Source organism: Caretta caretta, chromosome 25 (assembly GCF_965140235.1).
Source record: "Caretta caretta isolate rCarCar2 chromosome 25, rCarCar1.hap1, whole genome shotgun sequence".
Classification (NCBI taxonomy): domain Eukaryota; kingdom Metazoa; phylum Chordata; order Testudines; family Cheloniidae; genus Caretta; species Caretta caretta.
The window spans coordinates 15045813-15071189 of NC_134230.1; the positions used below are offsets into that span (position 1 = coordinate 15045813).

Genomic DNA, 25377 nt, shown 5'->3' on the forward strand with positions numbered 1-25377 from the left:
TGCTCCACCACAGACTCCCCAGGCAAGTCACTTAATCAGTGTCTCAGCTCCCCATCTGTAACAAAGAAAGTGCCCTACCTCCGGGGTAGGGAGGTGCTGAGATACTATGACAGCAGTAAGTCTTAGACCTAGGAGCTAAGTGTATGTGACACTGCCCAGAATGAAGACCAGAGCCTCACAGATCCAGCCTGCCCAGAACCCCTGCACGACCGTTCGCAAAGCGGCAGCACTGAAGAGGTTAGAGATAATATTTATTATATATATACAAACACATTTTTTACATTAATTAAATAGAATGAACTCTACCCTTCATTCAGCAAATGATTTGGTTCATTTCCCCTCCTAAAATCCTACAGCTGTTTCTGCTGGCTTGTGCTCTCTGACCTTTACAACCTGTTCGCAAGGAGCCCAGCTGCCTAGAAGCAGCATCAAATAATTGAGGGGGGAGATGTTGGCTGGACCCGGTCTTGCTCCTGGGGAGGCTGGGTGTAGCGAGAGGGGTCCACCAACATACCAGGCCCTGGCATGCACACTCCACCTCCAGCAGCAGCATCTACTCCCTAAATGGGTTTCTGGGGAGGAAAGGCAGAGAAAGAGAGAGCTGAGATACTGTCAGAAACCCCTTTGCGCTGGGCAGCCAATGACATAGCAAATCCTTCGATCACACCCGAATTCCCCATCCACCTGCCCTGTGTGGTAAGCAGTGGAAATACCTGAGGGCCTCATTCCTGGGACTGATCAGACAGGAAGGAAACTCCAGATGAGGGCTGATTAGCTCCTGTAGACAAGGATAGAGCCCAAGGACAATTCCACAGCTTGGTCTCCATCCCCCTTGAGACATGCCTCCCACCTCCCCTCTAATCTAGAGGGCCTAAGCCCCACCCTCCCCCTTGGCACTTCCCTTTTCCACCACATACGCTACCTTTTCCTGAGTTTTTCTCCCCTCTCAGAGCCTTGCTGGGGGAACTGGACATCACTTACCACAAACCCTTCTCCAAAGGGAGCAGCTCCCAGGATGGGCTCAGCCTGCACTGGTATGCGAACTAGAAAACTCTGCGGCCGATAACAGGATGGTTCCTAATGCAGTCTCTCTAACTTGGGTACCAGATGTCACCCACTAGAACTAGTTAGTAAAAAGGTAGAGAGACAGACAGCCCTTGGGCAAACTACAGTCTACCAGGGTGAGACACTAATCTCAGAGCTAGCTTTGCCTCTTCCTTTCAGCAGGACAGTGCTCCAGGCTTCCTTCTTGCCAAGAAGGAAAGGAAGGGGGGTATCTAGATTTCTTCTTGGCTTCAGTGTTTGGGTCCTTTCCTTTTCTACTGAACCATCATGAGTAACAGTTTTCTACCTGCAGTCTCCCCTTCTGGCCCTGTGCCAAGGGGGTTTCTCGACTTGTGGAAGGGCCCAATCTTAGGATGTGAAGGTGTCCCACGCATGGGACAAGGCACTGAAAAAACAGGTTAAGCCACCAAAGCAAAGAGCGGAGCTGTGTGGTGACAGGGCTATACACATGCGTCCCTGATGGCTCCTTCAGGAATTACGAAGCTATAGTTCAATTCCTAACGTTTTCAGGCCACAGCCCCTGGCACTAGCTCCCCTCTAGCTTACCCAGTCTATGGGCTATGCATTTAAGGTGCTAGATTCAGAGAGCCCCTGCTGAGAGGCCATGTGGCAGAAAGAAGAGCTGCTCTCCTTGCGGGGGTGCAGCGGGAATGGAAAAGGGAGGATAGCTATGGGGATCCATCCCAGAATCAGCCTAGATGGTTACAAGCACACCCCTGCCACCAACCTGCAGGGGGAAGCGGTATGAACCTATCAGCTCAGGCACAGCTAACTGGCTCTCGGAGAGCTGTTAGCACAGGAAAACAGCCTCACGTTTCACCTCTCCCAGGACAGGCTGGCCACTGGTAAGAGGTCAGAGGGAGAGGGCAGCAAGAAGATGCTTAACTACAGCTAATCGAAGCCTTATTCCCAGCTTCTCGTCTGCGATGAAATCTGGCAGAAGGGCACAGGGCTTAAGATGCACTTTCCCTAGTGGAGGGCCAAGCTTGCTGATGCCCTCTGCTGCCTTCTGTGGATCTCCAAAGGAGACTTTAACACCCCCTGCCCGCCACACACACATTCTGTTAAACTGCAGTTCTAAAAGATAGGAACGCCAAGAAACTGCCACCTGTATCTTCTCCCCAACATTAATACAGACTTGTGTCTCACCCTTTAAAACCTCTACATCTTTCTAAAAATAGATAGAGCTATATATATAATTTGTCTTTGCAACAGTCAACTTTACTCCTTTGTTAAGTAGCCAAAAAACCCCTCTACAGTCAAGGCCCACATGGCTGGTGAGGAACAAGAGCAGAGAACAGGGAGACAGTTGTGGACAAAGTCAGCTAGGCACTACCAAACTGTCAGAGTGAAGATGTCAAGCAGCATCCACCAAAACTCCCATGATGAAAGGAAATGACTTAGCTCCAGCAAGTGGTTTCTGACTGCCCCCGAGGTTCATTTCCATTTCAGTTGATGAGCTTTCCAGCCTCTCTTTCCAGGAATACACCACACTAGATGCAACTCATCACACTAAGATTTTTTTTGGGGGGTTAAAACAAAAAAAATTGTTTAGTACAATTTGGGTCACACTTGCAAAGGCAAGTAAGGCTAATGACTCAGTCCCCAGCTGCTGATCCAGCCAGTACTACTGGAAGCCCTTCCTTGTGAGAGCAACACAAGAGGGGTGGGAGGAAGGAGTGGGGACCACAGAACTGTGACACTGACTAGCCCAAGTGACCAATCCGGCAGCCCTGTTGTCTGCCAATGGCTTAAGAAAAACGTGGGGCCCAGCAGCTTGCATGCGGTGAACAACCTCTCTGCAGGTCTAGTTGCAGAGGGATGCTGGGCATTAATGGCTCCCAGCTAGTCTGTCCCTTTTACACACACACACTTACAGTCCAGGAGAGAAATGTATGGAATCTTTACTGCGCTCCAGCTGCTCTGCCCTCACTAAAAGGAATTATGGGTCAGGCCTGGGGAGAAACAAGAAATCCAGATTCCTTCTGGACTGCCAGAGATCAATGAGAGAACGGGCTCAGGACAGGCTCCTGGACTCTGGTTCCGAGTGAGTTTCGGAGCAGGCTGTACTGTCCACTGCTGTTGGGCAGGGGGTGGTCTCCCCATGGTCCCCAAAAGCACTATCCAAATGCTTGACCAGATCAGTATCTTGCATGAGGGGCTGAGGGGTCTCTGCCAGGTTACTGTTTGCAACATAGTCCTTTCCGCTAGGTTCTGCTTGGCTGAATGACTCCCCTGCAGCTGCAGTCTGCTTGGGAAGGGAAGGACTGGGGACAGATGCACCATCCTCCTGTGCTGGGACAAGGGGGGCACTGGCAAGGGGGGTAGCTGGTGTGTCTTCTGCCCCAGGGGGTGCATCAGTTGCAGTAACCACAGCTGCTGAAGAGACCTCAATAGTAACGGAGCCCACAGCAGTCTCCACGTGGTCGCTACCGACTCGAATTTGGGCTACCAAGCTTGAAGCAGCAGCGACAGCAGCATCCTGTGGGCTCCCACTGGACATGGTTTCGTTCACCACGTTCGGCTCCAAGAGGGTTGTGCTCAGGTCAGACAGAAACGAGGCTTCTGTGATGACAGCAGCAGTTTCAGCTACCCAGTTCAGATCACTCCCTACAGAAGAGGCTGTAGCAGCTGCAATGGCAACAGCCCTGGGATCCTCGCTGGGGGCCAGAGAACTGGGGCTGCTGCTGTCTGCGGCTGGACTCGCTCCTGGATGGGGCCGCCTGCTGCCCATGTCAGTGGGGGCAGCCGTCGTATTGTTGTTGAGGTTGTCCTGAAGTGTTGTTTGGGTCCCTTGACCCACCTGCTGGTTCTGCAGCAGCATCTCTTGGATTCTAATCTGCTGGAGGATGGCTGGCAGCTCATAATGATGGAAGAAATAGATCATGGAGTGCTAGGGAACGCAAAGGGAAAGGGGTTACTTGTTGGCCAAGAAGGTTTTTGCTGCAGCCCTGTAGAAAGTCTGCGGATTGGTTCCCTTAACTGTTGTAACCACAAGAGCAGGGGAGTAGCTAGGCTGCTCTGACTCATACGGGAACCAGAAACATTCTGGATTTAGAGTCAAACCTAGACATTTTGGGAAGGATTTTCCACCTTTCACTGTGGTCCCTAGAGGCCTCTCCAGCAGCTTAGTGAGGTCATAAAAGCCCTGCAACCAACCAGAGAACCACAGAATCCAAGCCTCTTAAGGAGGGATGGGGAGGAAGAAGGCAGCCAGGAATATCTGGAGTTTCTATGGACAGCTGACTGCAGGCTCACAGCTGGTGAGAGGTGTCAGGTCATCACCCAGGGACACTCAAGGCCTCTAGCCACAGAGCAGGGACATCAGGCAGCAGCAGTGCAAGCTTCCTCAACACCATTCAACCATCACCACAGGCGTCACCTGGGAGTTCAGCATATGCCCATTCAGTCCCTGGCCCCCGAGTCACAACCCTCACAAAGATATCATTTAGGAAGGTGCCTTATGTCCTCTGGACAGCTATCCAGTCGGTATTTGACTGAGACACTCCCCCCTCAAAACTCACTTGCCATTAACTCTCAGCCATTTTATGGGTCCAACTTTAAGTCAATAATGGCCACAGCCAGATTTGAGCCCATGACCTAGAAGTCCAAGGCCCTGTATCTTAAGAGATTTGGCAGTTTCATCCACCTCTATTCTCATGTTCCCAGGAAGCACACAAATCTCTTGGTTAAGTAAAGACGTCTGTTCAAACCCTGCTTTGTAACAGCTTTTATAGTCTACATTGTGGCAGTCAGTGACTTGGGGGTAATTTACTCTAGCCTGTGTCCATCCATGCATAGCCATACAAGTGGCCTGATCAGTTTCTGACTTGATATTGTAAGCCTTAGATTTCTATCCAGCTCCCTCATAAGGTTAACAAAGTGACCACGGGCAGAATTAGCACTAAGACATAGATCTGTCTCCACTCTTCTACCTAAGGAGCAGCAAAAGAAGGCCACTGCTTACCTGGATGAAAAGCCATGAGGTGACTAGAGCCAGGCTGCTGTACTGCCCATTAAATCGGTAGTGGTATGCATAGAAGGCAAAGTGATACAAGTAGAAGAACCTGGAAAGAGAAGGGACAATAAGGAACAGGACATAACCACAGAGAAAACCCATCCACCCCAGCCTTGGGCAGGGATTTCCCACTGAGCAGCTGATTAATGGGTACTCTTGACTTTCTCAGCAGACATCAGTGTTCATCTAAACACAGAGCAGGACCGACAAGTGGGCAAATGTCTGAATCGGTTTTAAAGGGGGACTTCCTAATAGTTACACAGGAAAGAGCCAACTTGCCTCCTGAATGTGGGGAAAGCAATTGGGCTTCAGACGCAGGAACACTGGGAGTCAAGAAGGGAAAAGAGTAGTCATCCGAAATGGAAGCCAACCCAGCACCGCCTGATGAAAATTTTAAAGAAGCCTCACATCGCAGAATAAAGCGGCATGCAATATAGGCCTGAAGCACATCGCTAGCTGATGGAAGCGCACATGCTAGAAGGAGAATGGGCAACTCTCTTACCTTAGCCAATGCCGCTTACTAGTATTGGTGTGGCAACAGATGGCATCATACTGGTCCGCCAGCCACACAATGAGGATGATATAAAACGCAGTGGTGGTGTCATTGAAGAACTCTGACATAATGGCTTCCATGCCTGCCGGACAGAAAACACTGACATGTCAACTAGCTGTGGGGCCTGGGCACTGGGTAATCCCAGCTAGCCATTCTCCAGAACCAAGAGTGCACCCGGAGTTAACGCTATCTAGTAACTGGTGCTATGGTGCATTTGCCGGATTGCAAAGCAAATGCAAGCAGGCACAATGGAGCTGGTTTCTAACAGCAGATGAGGTAAAGCACAAAGATTTCCTTGCTGACTGGAATCTTCAGCTATAACATTAGCCACAGCCCAGGATTTATTGTTTTTAAATGAAGTTTTGTGGGTGTAGGACATAGGTCAGGAACGTGAGAGATGGAGAAGTGGATCAAGCTATACATGATGTACATACACGATGTGGATTACCTCCAGCCCAATGCACAACTCTGAGAATCACTAATCCTCACCAGCCCTAACCCGAGTGTGGGTATATTTCTACTGGAGACTAGGACAAAAAAAAAACCCAAAACCTTATAACATGGTCACACCAAGTTCCATGACATGACCTCCCCGCAGGGAATGAGAACATTAACCCCCACAGTGACCTAAGGTACAAGGGGCAGGGGCGGATTGTGTGTGTTCAATGCACCCCAACATGGCTTGCTACACTAAGTTCGTTTCGGACATGCTCAGGGTTCTTCCTTTGCGTAAGGAGTAAATCCATGTTCTTACCTACTAGAGCCAAAATGACAGTGAGTAAGGGAGCAGCAGGGAACGCAATAGTCATGTTCATTTCCAGCATCTGTAAGAGGTCCACTGCAAGAAGGAAAGCAAACCATGAAGGGCTCTCAGCAGCTCACGGAGCAGAGTAACACGCCACAAACCACCTTGAGAGCTAGATGCAGGAGACAGTACGGCCGCGAATGGCTTACAGCTCACAGTACATACAGGCCCACACTGGGGCAGGCCACTGGTCTAACAAATCCTGCCCCGGTAATGACCTACACCCACTGCTGCAGAGGAAGACTAAATCCCCCAGAAGGCACCAGGGCTGCACCTTTGGGACAATGGTTTTTTGACCCCTGGGCATTAGGCCATGCCCTGAAACATGGGATTTGCATTCAGCCAACCTCAGATAAGAGGGGAATGGTCACAAAGGGCAACTTAAAGAGAGCATATTTGTCTGGAGATTTAAGGCTAAATTCACATCTGATGTAAGCAGGAAGAAAAGGAGTCTAGAAGTCAATGGAGCTGCGTTTACACTCAGACAGATTCTGTTCTGTGGTCACTAAGCAGCGTACTCCAGGTGGCCAAAGTCATGCCCTGTCAGCTTCCGGGATGAGTAACCTTTGGAAAATGTTACTGTGTTTTCCCAGCTCCAGGATGATGAATAGGATAAAGAATCGACTGTCTCAAGTCAGCTCAGCTCCACAAAAGACACTAAGCTGTTTTCTTGCCCTCCAAAAGGTAGTGAGTGTTCACCAGGGCATGGCATTATCCCAAGAGAAACAACTTGTAGGAGTGAGATTTAGAAGCACTTACCAATGAAGACAAAGATCTGATGATGAGAGTAGCGCAACAGCATTGAGACTGACAGGGTCTGAAAAGGCAAAACAGATCAGGATTAGAACTGGACTACCCTGGGAAGCTGGTTTTCCCATAGATACAGAGTTCATGCTGATGCTCCATCATGGCATGTGGGATGCACTGAGACGGATATTACAGACACATGAGATCTGAGTCTACGGTACTAAGTTTTAAAAATGTTATCTGTATCTCTGTGAGCCAGCAATTGTATTCTGGCTCCATGGGGGAGGGTTGCCAAACCTTCTCCAGGAATGAAGGTCAGTGAGGGGCCATTACAGCAAATCCTGGGACAGGGGTACCCAACTCCAAAGAGGAACCACCTCCTGGGGATTTTTGCATATACTGGTTCAGACTGGGTTCCAGAGGCCCAGGAGACTAAGAAAGGCTTCTGGTACAAAGGCTCAGCTGAATTGACTCAGAATCCCTCAAGTTGATCCAATAACTGACAAGATTGTAACCAAGAGGGTACAATCCTGCTGGAAGGATCCGAAGGACTGGGAAGCATGCCAGGGTCTGGAAACACCTAGTAAACTGAGCATGTTTATTGTTTTATGCTATGTTTGGTCACTGGCATTCACTGTCCTAGCCCTTGAGAAAGAGTGAAGAACTACAGGGGATGAGCTAAGGTCTTATTTGCTGGGATACGCACACTGAAGGGCAGAAGGAATTGAAGGCTAAATTCTCAGTCTGGAGGAAGAGAGTTGCAGTACTTTGCCCACAGAGAGGTGATGGCTAGAAGTTTGAGATGTAAAGGGGTGCCCCTGAGCAGACCGCAGAGGGCACAGTTAACCTGCAAACTATGTGTCACGGAGTCCCTGGGCGATGCTCTGGAACTGCTCCCCATGAAGCCAGTCAGGACTCTGGGGCAGTCGCCTTTCTGTGAGCAGCCTGTCTTCAGGACACGCAGCTCACACAGCTTCCACCTTCCTGGGTCTGACCTCGGAGCATTCAGCATCCTCTGCCCCTCCGTGCGCTTCCCACAGCGAGTCCGCTCAGGCGGGGCTCCTGGGGAAGCCAGAGGGTCCTGCACCCCAACTTTGCAGTCAGACGTGACTCTCAGCCAGCCAGTAAAACAGAAGGTTTATTAGACGACAGGAACATGGTCTAAAACAGAGCTTGCAGGTGCAGAGAACGGGACCCCTCAGCTGGGTCCATTTTGGGGGGCAGTGAGCCAGACAACCACGTCTGCACTTCACTCCATGTCCCAGCCAGCCCCAAACTGAAAAACCCCCTCCAGCCCCTCCTCCTCTGGGCTTTGTTCCTTTCCCGGGCCAGGTGGTCACCTGATTCCTTTGTTCTCCAACCCTTCAGCTCTCACCTTGCAGGGGGGGAAGGGCCCAGGCCATCAGTTGCCAGGAAACAGGGTGTTGGCCATTCTCTGTGTCCAGACTCCTGCACACACATGCCCTCTAGGGCTCTGCAATGATCACACACCCTTACTCCACCCCCTAGATACTTAAGAACTGCCTAGGGGAAACTGAGGCACCCCCACACTATTCAGAGGAAACATTAAGAACAGTCCCACTTCGTCACACTATGACATGTACTTGTGAGGTTCTTTGGCCTGGGCTATGCAGGAGGTCAGACTAGAAGATCATAAGAGACCCTTCTGAGCTTAGAATCTATGTTAACTAAGAATTTTCTGGCTTGTGTGGATTTTTCTTAGCACTGTAACAAAGCTCAAGACTGTACTGCACATTTCATGCTTTAAGTAGCGCTTCTTTGGCACGTTACAAACAGTAATTAAACCACATGCTGCCCCTGTGAAAGAGATAGGCATGTAGTTAACCTGTCAGAACTAGACTCCTACTGCAGCTAAAGTGATGCCCCAAAATCAAAGTACAAATCTGTAACAGAGTCGAGAACAGAACCCAAAATTCCAGCTCTGTTCCAGTTCTGTGCACCTCCAGCTAGGCCACACTGTCTCTCTGAGAAAGATCACACAGGACTGATTTATCTTCACGAGAAATATATTTAAACACCTCCTCTCACCAGCCATTAGATTATCAAAGGAAGAAGGAACACTGCCCTAACTATAGGCATAGTGGTTTGGCATCTATGATCTCAGCCTCCTTTGCTTATTGGTTTCATCTGGGTCAATTCTGCATTTGCAAAAAAGATTGTGAGTGTATTTAGTAAAAGTAGCCATGGCCTCTTGTGTTAATACAAATTAGGGCACATAAGAAAGTTACCAAAATTCAATCTTAAATCCCTTTCAAGCCCTAGTCCAGAAATCCAGGCAACACAAACCGTTTTACTTACAAATATGACCATGATGACGAAGGCAGCTAGGTATGACGTCCTAGCCATCCACATGCTGACAAAGCGATAGTGCTCCCCAGACACCACGTTGCGGAGGAAACCTGGAAGAAACAGAGGAGCCCGGTCTGATTAAACAATAAATGATCGGTTGAGCTTCCCATAGTGGTGCATCCTTCATTCTTATTCAGCATGTGGCAGGAGAAAGTCTTCCTTGTGGCCATTATCCTCTCTCTTCTCACACTTGGTTCATTTTACTTGCATGGTGATAATCTCCCCATGGAGCCGGGGAACCATTCTCAGTACTAGGGCACAGTCAACAGCCAGGGCACACCATTCATGCACCCACAGACTGAAAGCGCCTCCTCCAAATATTCCACCACAAAATTGTTTCCTGGTGCCTTTACCTTTGTTCTCTTCGTTTTCAGCTAAAGCTTTCACACTGGACATTAGAATGTCATCGTAACCTAGGAACTCGTCCAGCAGCAAGCGACTAAATCGGTCTCCAAAGCACTGGTCTCTGGTGGGGTCTGCATAAAAGGCAAAGAAGATTCACTCTGTTCAATCAGAGGTCAAACCACGGAGCAGGAAACTCTGCTTGTTACTATTTACATCAAGACCCATCCGACGCTCTGCGGTGCTATGTGCGCAAACAGAATTGGATTCCCAGGCTTAGACTCTTAGGCCAGCGGAAGTGCTGCACTTGCCCAGCTAAGCATGGCGCTCAGTTGTCTGAGCCTTTTAGCAGGACAGTAGGCATAGTACCGTAGAAACATTGGCTTTTGCAGTTGGATGAGAACAGCCGATATGAACAGAAGCTCTTCACATGACAGAAACAATCAGGAAGGGTAAGGACAGTGAGATGGATGGTTATAAAACTCATTTGAATGCATGTAAACACATGTAATTGCTCACAATGCAGCTGGGATCCATCTAGATGAAAGGAGGAATACAAAAGCAAGCCATTTTCAGTAAGGCAGGTAGGGAGCTTACGTAGGAATCTGAATGATCAGACCAAATAAAAACACCACCTACCTTTAACGTAGACCCATGTGTTGTCTGCCATGTAATCACCATTTACTACAGCAGAACCGTACCACTCTCTTGCACTGTCTAATCAATCTAATACCGTTTCCACGGTATGCATCCGATGAAGTGAGCTGTAGCTCACGAAAGCGCATGCTCAAATAAATTGGTTAGTCTCTAAGGTGCCACAAGTACTCCTTTTCTAATCTGATTGTTGCACATATTTTGGCATCTGATTAATTAGGATTTTTGGCACTAGAAGGTATAAGACTACACTTATTCCTTGGAAACTTAAGAGAATGCTGTCACAGGATAATGGTCCCTGTGGCTATGCAGGATGCAGAGATGATTAGAGATAAACAACAGTGCTAAGGAGACATGCTCAACATGGTCTCTGAAAGGTATAATCGCTCCTGACAACAGGCATCGATGTTGTGCATCACAAGTGTTAAGTAGCATGGTCTCGGAGGGCTGCAGGCTATTTTGTTTCTAGCCTCTAAAGTTTAAAGCAAAGGAGGAAAAGCAACAAAATAATACAAATTGGGCAGAGTTTAGGTTTGGTTTCTTCAGATTCCTTCCTGGAAGAGACAACTGCTCTAGAAAATAACACTAGGACTCGGATAGCAAAACGGATTGCTTAGATTCAGACTCAGTAATGGATGCCTTGGCATCGTATTGGAAAGACAGCCCTTCTCTGAATGAGGGTCCCCTCCGAGTTCTGTGCGACTGAAGCAAAGGTAGGTATGTGGGGGCATGGCTAAAACTGGGATGTTGGCAAACAGCATGTAGGCATTTTAGAAGAGTCTTGTCAACTAATGCGTGAACCCCAGTCATTTCCCTTACATACCTAGTGTCACCACCATGACTGGGATGCTGAGACGCTGACGAGTGCTCTGAGACAGGCGTAAAAACCCGTACTCCAAAGAATACTCCACAATGTACTCTTCCTGGGGCCACACTGCAAGAGAGGAAGGGAAAGGAGATTCAACTGCAGGGTTTGCAAACGACCATGGATACACCCCTCTTTACCCCATCCCCTCCTGAAAAGCAGGTTTGCCAAGAAACAAGCACAAAAGGCTTTTTGTCATTTTAACGCGTTGGTTGCACTTTTTACATCACTTCCCCCTCCCCCAATAGTAATCCCACCCAATTAACATGGATAGGAATGAACCCTTTGATGCATTTTCTAGTGGCATTCACCCCAGGAGGTTCACTGGGTTGATATCAGCTGTTGGCTTCAGGGGAAATCCTCTCAACCACTTCAGCAGGAGCATCACTCAGGAACGGTCCACTCACTTTGGATTCAGGGCATTGAAAGGTGCCATGTTTACAGCCCAGGCTCCTGGAGTCCTACCTACAAGGCCTGGGGTTTTTAAAGGAGCCCATTCACTGCCTTGAAAATTCCAGCCAAAATAACTTTAAGCAGGATCAGCAACAATGCAAGGCTTCCCCATGTTATTCTACCAGCAGGCTGCAACTCCAGCCTGGAGGGAGCTGTCTTCATGCCTAGTGGTCTCTATGCAAACTGCCCCATCAGTCGGGCTGGTATTCTTCTTTTGAAAGTGATCATCTCCCCATCAACTCATTTCACACAGGCCATCAAATGGAAAGAGCATCAGGTCACTACTGTTCGGCTCATGAGACTCTCCCAATCCCATTCTCAATCCCTAATATTGGGGCCAATTTAACAAAACCTTTAGTAACCAAGCTTCAGCAACAGACAGTAAAGCAGATGAAAGAACTCCAGCTCACTGTCTCTGAAGACCACAGATTTGAACCCTCCTCTGAAGGAGAGCATAATAAACCAGGAAGGCACAGCAAAGTGAATCAGGAGACTAAACACCACTTATAATAATGGACTTGAGAGGATGTTATATGCTCTAATGAGAACATGTTCTGTCCTTCTCTTTCCCCACTCTGGCCCCCAGACACGGGACATTTGTTAGACCTGTGCTGAACCATGCTTCTGTCCCTTGTTCTAATCCCCATCCAAGAGGAATCATTACTCAAATGGTAATCCCTGCTCTGCTACTGACTTGGCTTTGTGACCTTCACTTCTGGGCCTCTATTACCCTATCTGTGAAGGCAGGATAATATCACCCATCTCGCAGAGGGGCTGGATCTGTTTCTCTCTATCAAGGGCTTTAAGAGCAATGAATTGAAGATACTAAAGAAAGGCAAAGTATTATTAAAGTCACAATATACTCTAGGACTTCAGTTTCCAAAGCAACCAGCTTGTAACTTCAGCTACAGACAAGGAGACGACAAACTCTTTAAAAAAAACCAAAGATCCTGTTTTTATTCATATTCTCTCATATGAAAAGTGACAGATGAGCATTACCCACTCAAGAGTCACTAGTGCCTTAAAGAAAAGCTTTGAAAGATATCCCATTTAGAAACAAGTCTGTTTAGAGAATTGCCATCCACAGATAAGACAGCAAGGTTTTCAAGAACTGATCTGTCAGAGTTGTAAAGATTTCCTGTCAAGAGTGAGGCTGGGCCCAGGGGAGGCCTGGGACCTGGAACAGAACTGCTTGCTGGTAGAGGACAAATCGGTGTTTATTGTGAGAAGCTGAACAATTTACAATGGCAGACATCTGCTGAGATTTACAGGTTGGCTTCAGAACCTCTGTGCGCCGGGCACTGCGCCTGCAGGAATGGAAGCCACTTGTCCCTCCCCCTCCTCTCAATTTGTCCTCAAGTGACCTCCTTATGCAGGCCCCTTTCAGCTGTTGAAGATTTCCTAGCAGACTGCTAGCATAAACCCATGAGTACAATAGGCCTAACAGAGCTTCAGGCCAGGAAATATGGATTTGTTTGGCCCTGCTAAGCGCTGCCCAGGTTTAAGGTTTTTGCGCTAGGTGCTACACCCGTATTATTTTAACGGAGCATTTTTGTCAAACACAGGTCACTTGGCTGTTTCAAGCATTCAGAGGCAGCTAATATAAGTGGATGTGGCTGTATCCTGCGTTCTACAGCTAAATGACTCACCCCCAAAGAGCAGATAACAAAAATACATTAATTCATACAAGAGGATTTTTGGCAAAAATTAAATACCTTTACAAAGAGCTTTCCTTTTAAGGCCAGTTAAATCAATTAATACAAAAATTTACACAGCTCTGGGTCAGTTTGATGAAACCACCACAATGCGAGGGTCTTTTTGATGGGAATCTTTCACTCCTCACCCCCATTACTTGGGCATTAGCCAACAACTAGTCCCAGGCAGAAAGTCATTAACCTTTGCATATCATATAAGCACGGAAACCAGAAGTCACGCTTCTGTGGGTTGCAGAACAGGAGAACTGATCTCACTGTGATAAAAACCAAGTTAAAATTGCTTCCCTTTCCCACTCAGTCCTTGAGGTGTCTGAACACAGGGAAACAGGAAATCCACGCGGCTGTAATCAGGGTTTGACGCGTCCCACTGCAGCATGTGTGTAAAGAATGATGGACAGAGACACCTGTGTGTGTTCTCCAAGGAATTTATGGGGGAGATTTATGCAACTTCCATTTTCTACACATTTTGGGAATGCTGTAAGAATATTCTCCTACCCCCTTCACTCTGACTACAATAAATGAATGGTAAGTAGACACTCCACACGGGACAAAACTAATTTGCTTTCTTGGAAGGACAAGGTATACATATAGCAGCCTCATTTGCTTGTCCCAAAGGTTAATTTAGCAAATCATATCACGTCAACTCCTACAAAACCTGAATCAAGTCAATAGCGTGTGCCAACTCAGTGCTTTAAGATCAACACCATGTGCCGCCGTTAAATTAATTATAAATGCATATTTTGGAGGCAAAAAAATTAAATGCATAAAATGCATTGTTCAAAACGGTCTTCTTCAAAGTACATTTTCCTGCTTTGAAGCTTCTCTAGGTCTCGCAGCTGCAGCTGGGCCTGCTGGCTCTAACCACAGTCAATTAACTTCTCTAGAGTTAGAACATCTCAGGACACAGGAACTGCTGCTGCTTCCAGAATGGCCAAAACCAGAGGCAGGAGCAAGAAGTAGATTTTTTTTTTTTTAAAATAAGCCTTTTGACATCACTTTATGATGATTGTTATGACTGCCTGCTTAGATGGCAGTTTGAAGTAGACATTGTCTGCTGTGATAGCCCCAAGACCAGAAAAATCCCCTGTTAAGGAGCAACCAATCAATTTAAAGAGGATTTTTCCGAACAGTGTCATAGCATTCCTTCCTTCCTAAAGGAGGCAGATCAAAAGAGTCAGGCTTCCCATGATTAAAATATTTTAAAGGAATATAGATTAAAAGTCATATATAAGAAATGTAACTTCCTTTCCTGAGTTACTAGCAACACATTATGTAAGAGAAATTTCAACATAGATTTGCAAATCCAGACTCCAGAGAGAAACTGCTGAATTGGAATTCATTTGCAAATTGGATACAATTAACTTAGGCTTGAATAGAGACTGGGAGTGGCTTAGTCATTATGCAAGGTAGCCTATTTCCCCTTGTTTTTTCCTACCCCCCAGACGTTCTTGTTAAACCCTGGATTTGTGCTGAAAATGGCCCACCTTGATTATCATACACAATGTAAGGAGAGTGGTCACTTTGGATAAGCTATTACCAGCAGGAGAGTGAGTTTGGGGGAGGGGGTGAGAAAACCTGGATTTGTGCTGAAAATGGCCCACCTTGATTATCATACACAATGTAAGGAGAGTGGTCACTTTGGATAAGCTATTACCAGCAGGAGAGTGAGTTTGGGGGAGGGGGTGAGAAAACCTGGATTTGTGCTGAAAATGGCCCACCTTGATTATCATACACAATGTAAGGAGAGTGGTCACTTTGGATAAGCTATTACCAGCAGGAGAGTGAGTTTGGGGGAGGGGGTGAGAAAACCTGGATTTGTGCTGGAAATGGCCCACCTTGATTATCATACACATTGTAAGGAGAGTGATCACTTTAGATAAGCTATTACCAGCAGGAGAGTGGGGTGGGAGGAGGTATTTTTTCATGCTTTGTGTGTATATAATAAGATCTTCTACACTTTCCACAGTATGCATCCGACGAAGTGAGCTGTAGCTCACAAAAGCTTATGCTCAAATAAATTGGTTAGTCTCTAAGGTGCCACAAGTACTCCTTTTCTTTTTGCGAATACAGACTAACACAGCTGTTACTCTGAAACATAGATTTGCAGCTTCCCACTTGTTACATTTCACCCAGTAGATGATGAAAGCAGACTGGTCAGTTTTACTTTTCGGTTTTCATTGGTAGCACAATTGCTACCAGTTTGCAAACACGGACAAAGGGTTTAAATCCCATCACAAGAATTGCTTTCATTTAGATCATGAAAGCATCGATATCAATTTATTTTAATGTATCTTACACAAAGATTAAAAGTTGGGAACTAAACCATGTCCCTTTAATTGGGAAAGGTAAGAAGAGAAGGGAAATGAGTCCTATTCACATTCCCACAAGCCTTTTTGACAAGATGCTCTTGGTTATTACACTGGTAAAGATATGGACAGCACCACTTATTAATTTCTCTCCTTTCCTCTTGTTGGATCATTTCCACTGAGAACTCAGCAAAAGCAGAAGAGCCTATTCAGTGTACACTATAGATAATATGGGGGAGTTTTGCATGGGCATGAATGATGGTATTGCACCCAAAAAAACCTCTGTGATAGATACAATATATATTTCATTCCTAAGTCTTAAGTAGTGTCATGACCCCCTAATCACCAACTGAAGTTCAGGACTAAATCAAACCTGGACCAGCACCAAATAAAATACTGCAAGATCAAGGGAACAGCGAGCATTTTAATGTTAGCGCTCATAATCCTTCATAGCTAGAAATAATGGTTTAGACTGCTGGAAAGCAAAGAATCCCAGTTTTCCAGGGAAATAAAACATCCGTTTCAGCAAACAAGACATGCTAACTATTAAGTCATTCCAGTTATCACGATCCTACTTCAACCTAACAGCTATCTAGTACAGCCAGACACCATAGCATTATACCATGCATATGCCTTGAATCGCAGTTTAAGGAATAAAAACCCATGGTCGCTTTCTAAAAGTTGTACGATATTAGCTGCTAAAATCACGTTGCAATTGAAGTAGGGAAGATAAAAGCAAGATGGTATTCTGAATTTTGTGATTCTAGCATCTCCATATCTTGCAATCTGCCAGGGTTAAGATCAGTGGATCAGTACAAATGCTTTCAGGACCAGTTAGCTATTCCAAGACCTGGTCCTGGACCAAGGATCAGCAAATCCCTGCTAGTACTATTAAGAATATGTATTATAAATTGGATTTACGGATTTCCCCCCCAGGAATTTCTTGCATCGCCCCTAGAGGATAAAAAGACAACAGTTGCTCAGGTGAATTATGGGGGAAAGGTGAAGGGGAGGTTGGTTCATCTTCTTTTGGCCCATCTGTCATTGGCCACTGTCAGAGACATGATACCAGACCAAACAGTCTGTTCTAGTATAACCATCCTTGTGATGCTTGATCAGCATAACAATCCAGGCACTGCTGGCAACAAGAGACTTCAGCAGACTTCACAGCACAAGCCTGGCTCCCACCCCAGCCAAAGAGCAAAGTTCTGCAGAACCAAAGTCAGCATTTGTCAATTTCACCTCATTCAAAGGCAAGAGCGACATCTGGAAAACACTGAAGGTTGTTATGCAAGTGCCTCGAGAAGCCAAGAGGAGTGAAAGAGGAGTGAAAGGGAGGATATACAGGTGAAAGGGGAGGAGGGAACATGGATACCAGTGTAAGTGGTCTTTACCTGCTCTGGCTAGCATCTCAAACTCGGACACAGTCTCACTCAGAGGCTGCATACCTTTAGTGGTTGCCTCGCTAAACGAGAACTCCTGGCTTTCGTTCTGGGTCACCTGGGTCAGTGCCTCAGTGCTGCTTGCCCGGGATGGCTTGAGAAACACCTTGGGCTCGATGTCCAGCTCAAACTGTTGAAAAACCATTGGAATGAAAGTAGCATTAGTGCTCATTTCGATTCTGGGCTTCCAAGCCCCTCCCCCATCCAGTTAACAAGTCAAACACTGAAACATGAGGAGGAAAAGACAGACACAAAACCCAACCTTTGCAAGCATTCCGTCAGGTCTGAAAACAAACGGAGCTTTGGACTTACAAGAAATGGCAGGTTCTTGTGGGACTACACCAGCCTGGCGCGTTCAGGGTAATTACCCTCTTACACGTGGCAGAGTCCCAGTAGATTTCAAGACAGACTGAGCTGCATAATGTTGACAGCCTGCTCGATCACTGACAAACAAACTGCCAAAATGGCGATCGGGCAGCACAAGATCATTGCTGATCACATTTCTGAACCTGAGATGGCTGCACCAGTGAACCAGAACAGCAGAGTAGGAGATCCCAAAGTGAAGGGCCCCACAGATTAAAGACTTTAAAAGCCAGGAGGGTAAGGGGAGTGAAGTTACAGAGACTGTATTTAGTTACTAGCATTCATGTATGTGAGCCAGCTACGTGGGGGTGACAGCCAATGCTAAATTGGAGAAGTGCCATGAACTGCACAGGTACGTTAAATTTATCAATATATCTATGGCTGCGTCACCATAATCCACCACCCCAAGTTTTATTCTAACACAGCAAATCCCTTTAGAACATCAAACAGCTTCCAGATTTTTATCTGAACCCACCAGAGGGAATATTTCTCTCTCCTCCCTTTATGCGTTGATTCCCCCCACAAAGCTAGCCCTAGCCTGGAAAGGCCAAGATTCAGTCCTGGGCTAATATCGGCTTTTCTGTGCCTAAAAACGTCACAGCTTTTCCGTCTGGTGTGTTGTAGCCCAGCAGACTAAAAAACCAGATCTTTCTACCACTGGAAAGGGGACACGCAAGCTGGTGAGCTGATCAATCAGCCAGGCAAGGGGCAGTCATGTTGCAAACAATAGCACAGCTCCAGTCCTCTTCATAGAACATTCAGAGCACGTTGCCACCACCATCCAAACCTGTCTCACTGCCCTACAGCAGTTTAGCTCTTGTCCAGGCCTTTCACAAGCCTCCCCTGTTGAGGCTGCCCCAAAACCAGCTCCTGAAGGGGACTTCCTCTCAGGACTTCTGCCAGAGCCATTTCCCTGACCCTATCTCCTCTCTAGTCTCCTGCCTGAGTATGTAAGTTCCCCTTGGACACATGACTAGGAACAGGCATGTGGCCTACATACAGCTCCTTGGTGTAAGGGCCCCAAAGACCCACTGCCCTGTTACAAGAAGATTTCCCATGGGACTCAGCACTCCTCTCTAGCTCTGAAAGGGACCGAGTTTTCAGACTTTAAAGCAGAGGCATTTTTAGGTTCAGAATGGCTATTTTGGAGGTGGTATTTTCCACTTGTTAGTTTTAATTTCTTTTCCCCTCTGGGCCCTATACTCATGGCATCTAATATCACCAGGCTTTACAGGCAGGGAGATACAAGAAATAGTCCCAATACAGCGATTAAAAAAAACAAAACAAACCTCTAAAACATTCCTAAAAATAGTTTCTCTGTAATATGTGACACAGAGACACATTCTCTGTGATGACACGGTATAAAAGCTTTATTGGTATGAGTTTGGGAAGATCACATTACCCTCACACACACGATGTGCTGGAAGAGGATGGCACTTATCGCAAACTGATGCGCACATCACTCCATAATGAGGAGGGATCCAAAGAGAAGCAGAAAGCGTTATGGCCACTGCTCAGGAAAGTTTAGAACATCTGTGCATCTGAAACAAGCTATCCAATAGCGCAGTCCCAGGAAAGCCTATCAGCACTGCGTGCACGGTCTGTTTCTAAACAACCTCCCCCCTGCTCACCACTTTCAAATGCACTTTTCAGTGCTTGAAAAAGAAGTGACGCAACAGATGTGCTGTTTGGGAAAGGACAGGCACAGGGCATTTTCTGTGATGGGCCTTCTGCTCTAGAAATCACATCTCCCACTGGGTCAATGGAGATGGAGTTTACCGGCCTCCAGTGTATGTTTAAAGGCCACTCTAGTCACACAAGTTTCTGCTTGAGGTGACATTTGGAGAGGTCAGAGGTTCTTTTTAAATTGAACTGATGAGGGGGACATGACAAGGGTGGGGCACAGGAATATTTCACTAGCACCAAGCCAATCTGTAAAGTTATTTCTATGCTCCCTGCAAGAAGACATCCCCAACTCTTTCCCAGGGAGCACATGGCTAGCCTTTACCTTGACAGAGCTGTTTTCAAACATCTCCACAGTCATTTCCTCCTCTTCTTCCTCCTCCTCCTCCTCCTGCATAGACTCTATCACCATTCCCGGAAATTTCTCCACCTCGCAGAACTGCAGGAAGATGGGGGCTCGGCTGGAGTTGCGTTGTATTTCCACCCGCAGGATGCCATCACGCGGCCACTTGTCCCGCACGTGCTCCAGGCAGTTAATGGGCGAACGGGAGAAGGCGATGTGAATGTAAGCCAGAATGAACAGCACAAAGAGAGCCTGAAACAGCAGGAAACAAGGGAGAGGTCATGAGTACAGGTTGGACCTTTTTAAACCTGATACTTTTACAAATTCACATGCTTTATAGATGTTTCTTGCTAACCAGTAAGATACCTGGATGTGTTTGGGCCAACAAAGACAGAAACAGCCAAGAACTTTGAAGCTTCCCAGTCTTGACAGTTTAAGCATCAAAATATTAACAGCTAAAGTTCCTGGAACCAGTTCATCTCTTCAGCTGGAGAAGGCAGGTCCAGGGAGTATTTTGCCATGAACCTGCATCAGCCTTTCTTGTCACACCTTGTAAAGCTGAGGCCTGTCTGCTGTGGGTAGACATTCAAGAGACTTCATCACACCTTTCACAGGAGTAGAAGTTGGCCCTGGTGTCCTTCCCCATTCACACCCTTGTTGCACAATGTGCTGTATGCTGGGTGACTGCCGCCCCAGAAGCGGCTGTATTTCAGCAGCCTTGTACATATATTGTTTGGGTTTGTTCACATGCTACAGGGATCTAACATGTTACAAAACCAGGGCCCGATTCTGATCCAAAACAGTAGCATTTTACATTCACTTTGCACTGGTGTAAATGCTTGCACAAGGGGGCAGGGCAGTAGAGAATCAGGCACCCAGTCTTTCCTGACTAGGAGGCACAATATCAGTTCTACTAGCAACTGAGCTGGCAATAATGGTTACCAGAAAGTGGGTTGTAATAGCCATCTGATATGGTAGCAGAGGCCCGTTCAGAGAAAAACTGTCCTGGATACATCTGGGAAGCACAGAGTTTAACTTCCTGGTTTTCCCCAAAAGTAACCTATCTTCAAAAAAAAAAACGGACACCGCCCATTTACCTTTGGCTCTCCTCACCCCACTCTCTTGTGCTATTTTCAAATGCTTGTTTGTTGGCAAACAAGCCATCCCTTGCTAGACTTTCCCCTCTGACCCAGAAACTGGTTTCCAGTGGAAGAAATATACTGCATGAATCCACTGGGCCAGAATTTTCCAGGAAGTGTAACTCTAGTAATTAATTCTTGTGTATTTACTCCCAAGCCTCTAGAATTCAGTTTAATATTGACAAGGTGCTTGCTTCGGTTGGTGCCAACATATAATCTTTGCTCAGCAGATATCACAAGTCATGAGACAGTCATTGGAAATGTTTTAAAGGGACAGAGTCAGATAGTTTTAGGTCTTATTTCAAAGACTTTCATTAAACTTTTCTGTTAGTTCTTGTGATTTTTTTTTTTAAAGTTTCCAAGGACAGAGTTTGAATTTAAAATAATTTCCTTTCTACTTGTAGAAAACACTTCAGAGTCCTGCTAGTCAAAGGTAACTACACAGTGAAATTGACCAGCCTGTTTTCATGCCCCATGCTGAATGAAGCTCAAAACAAAATACCAAACAGTGAAAAGTAAGCTAGATTTTTTTAAAGACACTTTTAACCTTAATAAACTAGGGCTCTGACAAGAGCAGATAAGGACATTTTTTAAATTACAATTTTTAATCTAATAATGATCCATTAACAGCAAAGTCCCAGAATTTACCAGGGTGAACACATTGGGCTAAGGGTACATGTTTCACTAAGAAATCATCTTTGAGGAGTGCTAAACACTGCACATTTTCATTACTCCACACAATGTAATGAAAGGAATGGGGATGTATCCCAGGATCAATCAAATCCTGTAAGAACGTGACTGCGAACGAAGTATAGCTATCAGACTACACAAATCTTCCCAGATACAACTAGCCTGTCTGATTTCTGGCTTGGTAGAACTCCCCTACTGTATCTTACATATGCACGACGATCTTAAGGTTTGTACTCAAGCTTCCTGGGATAGACTCTCTTTGGTGTGTGGCTGCTGTTCAGCTGCGTGCTTTTATTGTAAGGGACCTAAAAAAGCCTCAACAGGAGAAGTATCTAGATTATTTGAGGTCTAGATCAGACAGTACCCAGCATTGCCAAGACAAAAAGTATTCAAAAATAATGAGTCAGACCGGCCCCAAAATCATGATATGTTAAAATAATGTATGTTAGGTTCTTATTTGCCTTCTGGGCTTTGAGCCTGTAAGGTGCTAATCAGTATACATTTCCAAGCGTTTCTTTGCAACCGTGAGATCTAATATTTGATCCAGCTTTAAAATGATGTCTATAAATATATCTACACCCAGCCCCAAGGCTGTTCCTTGTTTCTTCCCATGATTGCAGTTTAATACTGGGATCACCTTCTCCAGGGAGGGCATGAGGCAAACAATACTGAGTCTATTCCCTGGGCACTTCTCTGTGGATTTAACACACAGTTGAAAGTAAAAAATAAAAAAAGTATTCAACCCCTTTAGATTGTATTTTGGTGCCATCAAGACCTTCAACAGGGAGCTGGTACCAAATTAAAGCAGGTAACACAAAACAGCTATACACTGAAAAAACATGCTCCAACTGGGGACATTCCTTGGACATGAAAGGTGGGTGTGTTGTACTTATTACAGGAAAACTGCCAGCTTAAAGAGTGTTTCCTTTTAATCTAGCTCCCCATAGCCCCAGCTGCTGCAGTTCCTACCACTGCCCCCCTGCCACCTGACATCACCAGAAGTGAAGGAAGCAGGATTTCAGAAGGAGAGCTAAGACCTGAGGGAAGGATTAGTGACCAGATGGGGAAGTCAGGCATTTCTTCCTCAGCCCTTGCTTGTTTGAAGCCTGCAGCTAGAAACCTTTACTATTTCTTTGTAAACATCATCTGATGGTCAGATTTTTGTTGTTTGTTCCCTTTTTAATGTCCCTACAGCTCCAAAACACAGGCCAACTGATGAGAGACTGACAGATTCACTTTGATTATGCTTCTACAACTGATCCAAAGACAGGGAAAGGAGGTGTCCAGAAGAGGCACTAAACATACACCCCCATCCCCACCTTCCAGGAAAGTTCTTCCATTGTTCTAACTGCAACTCAAAGCATTGAGAGGAAACAAGGAGTGGTCTTGGGGCTCTGATACACTCTTGCAAGCCATTAACAAGGTAGACCAGAAGATTGCCTCCTATGACCCTAGATCATCATTAGAGGGCTAAATGGGGGGGGAGGGGGGAAAGAGGGGGAGAGAGAAATAGATGATTTAAGCAACTTTCTGAGAAAATTCAAGACATTGAGGCTAAAAGCACAGTGAGACCCCCCCAAAAAAGAATAGATATTTATGTGGACAAGAAACATATCTGCAGTTACACTGGTTAGAGTCTCTCTCACATATGGCACTAGTTAGCGTAAAAACGTATAAGGTACCTCAACCCTTATTTTATAGGCTCTCTTTCGTTGTTGTTTGCGGAATTGTAGCCGTGCTGGTCCCAGGATATGAGACAGACCAGACGGGTGAGAATCTCTTTTACAGGACCAACTTCTATTGATGAAACAGACAAGCCTTCAAGCTCCATGGACTTAAGGAAGAGCTCTGTGGAACTCAGAAGCATGTATCTTTTACCAACATAAGTTGACACAATAGAAGATATTAACCTCACCCACCCTGCCTCTCAGAGTTAAGAAGAAATTTCACCCATGAGCAGCTAGTTATTGGCTCATGGAACATTATATCTAGGAGAGAATGTTTCCTTTTCTTTGCAGTTTAAATGCAAAGATTGTATGGTGACGTTTTCACATATGTATGTTTCATTGAATTATGAAATGTCATATTTCAGATCTTTGTACAACTGCCTGGAGGTTTCTGAACCTGAATATTGTTTCTTGCCCTTCTCTTGGTTTTTAAATAAAACCCTTAAAGTTGGCATTAAGTAGGAAAGTATGTTTCATAAGCAATTTTTTTTGACCCTTGGACAGATAAAACTAGAATATCTGCAGCTGTGCACTGTTTATATAAAACTTGAAATGGTAAAATGTTAATTTTAAAAATAACCAGAAACTTATTAAAACTTCCAGTGTGTTAGTAGACTCCACCCATACGCACCAAGGCACAAATCCTGCTCCTACGGACTCCAATAGGACCAGGATTTGGCTCAAAATGCTGGCTGCATATTCCTTATGCCCTATACCATCAGTGATAGTATTAACAAACGTGTGTCACAGGAGAGCATTTCAGCCTTTGCCAACAGCAGTGGTGTCATGAAGACTGTGTGTTGGGGTTTTCAGGCAGAGGTGTTTTAGCCCCATATAAGACCTATATGAAAAGGCAGGATTGCCCTAGACCTCAGCTTCTCTAGCTTGACCAGATTCTTCCTGAATTTCATTCACCTAGGTCACTAGCTACTGGGGGAATTCACTGCATCGATAATGAAAGACAGTCTCTCTAATCCTACATGTCCACTGTTGAACGAAACCAAAATTAAGGGGAAAGGGAGGGGCCACTTTAGTTTTGTCTACACAGAGATTTTACAACTCCCTCCAAACCTTTCTAGAGAGTCATGTTTAAAACAAGTGGGCCTCTTGAGTAGTTAGAGCATGGCTGCAGATCTCAGCATAGACAGGGCCTTAATTATCTTTATTTAAAGGCGGATGAACCAATTGGTTTCATTTATACAACACCTGCTATGTAAGATGACAAATGGTACAGCTTTAGCTTTAGACAGTATTTCCAGATCATTTGCAGTTTTCTTTCCATTGAATTCTCTCTCATTTTAGAAAGCCAATACACGGCCTTTATTTAAGCCAAGATCAACGCTGGCAAAGTTCACTTAAAACAAGCATTCCTGTGATTTGTTACAAGGTTAACTGACCAAACAGGGAAGGCAACTTGAGCTCAGGTAGGAAATGTTAGAGAAAGTCAGGAGATACCTACCTGCAGGCGATGGCTGTGCTGCGTGGACCATGCCAGCATAGCCACAAAGCCAGAACAATGCTGGCATAAAGCCGTCAGGCTGCATCTACACCACGTAAGGGGTTTTTTAGTTAAGTGTAGAAACACCACCGCCCTGAGTGACAGGAGATAGGTAAACAGAAGCATCTTCCACTGACCTAGCTATGTCTATACTGAGAGTTAAGTAACCATAGCTATGTCATGCAGGGGTGTGGGTTTTATACAAGTAGTTATGCCAACCTAAATTTTAAGTGCAGACCAGGCCCAAGTCTCTGTTCAATCAGGTAGATACTAGCATCAGATTGGAAAGAGACATTCCTATATCAAGAATAAGACTAAACTCTCCAGAGCAGGGGTTGTCTCCACCCTGCATGATGGGGATCCAATCCCAACTGGGGCCTTTGGGCACACACATAACTAGTAGTGAGATGAAAGAAACATCAAAGAAAGCACACACAACTTCGTCCAACCACAAGACCTGCTCAAACCTTTCAGTTTGTTCCTGGAGCTCAGACACCAACACTAGTATGAAACACAATGTATGTCCTGCTGGAAAGCATAGAAAAAAATATACAAGCTACATTTCTATAAATCCCTGCACACTAACACTACAGATCAAA

At 45.8% G+C, this 25377-nt stretch overlaps 1 protein-coding gene across 3 annotated transcripts in view; it reads right to left on the minus strand.

Annotated features, from left to right (window-relative positions):
- Positions 1 to 234: 234 nt before the first annotated feature.
- Positions 235 to 25377, minus strand: part of TMEM259 (transmembrane protein 259) — a 30356-nt gene continuing 5213 nt past the window's right edge. For 2 of the 3 annotated variants that reach the window (XM_048831301.2, XM_075123253.1), the window contains 10 exons: positions 19707 to 19976; positions 17288 to 17465; positions 11378 to 11488; positions 9912 to 10034; positions 9508 to 9608; positions 7201 to 7258; positions 6391 to 6474; positions 5586 to 5718; positions 5033 to 5132; positions 235 to 3958 (listed from right to left, as the gene is read on the minus strand). In XM_048831301.2, coding sequence (XP_048687258.2) covers positions 3083 to 3958; positions 5033 to 5132; positions 5586 to 5718; positions 6391 to 6474; positions 7201 to 7258; positions 9508 to 9608; positions 9912 to 10034; positions 11378 to 11488; positions 17288 to 17465; positions 19707 to 19976 — 2034 coding nt within the window. In that variant the 3' untranslated portion in view covers positions 235 to 3082. The remainder of the gene's footprint in view (positions 3959 to 5032; positions 5133 to 5585; positions 5719 to 6390; positions 6475 to 7200; positions 7259 to 9507; positions 9609 to 9911; positions 10035 to 11377; positions 11489 to 17287; positions 17466 to 19706; positions 19977 to 25377) is intronic. The other variant, XM_048831302.2, reaches the window with a different exon arrangement.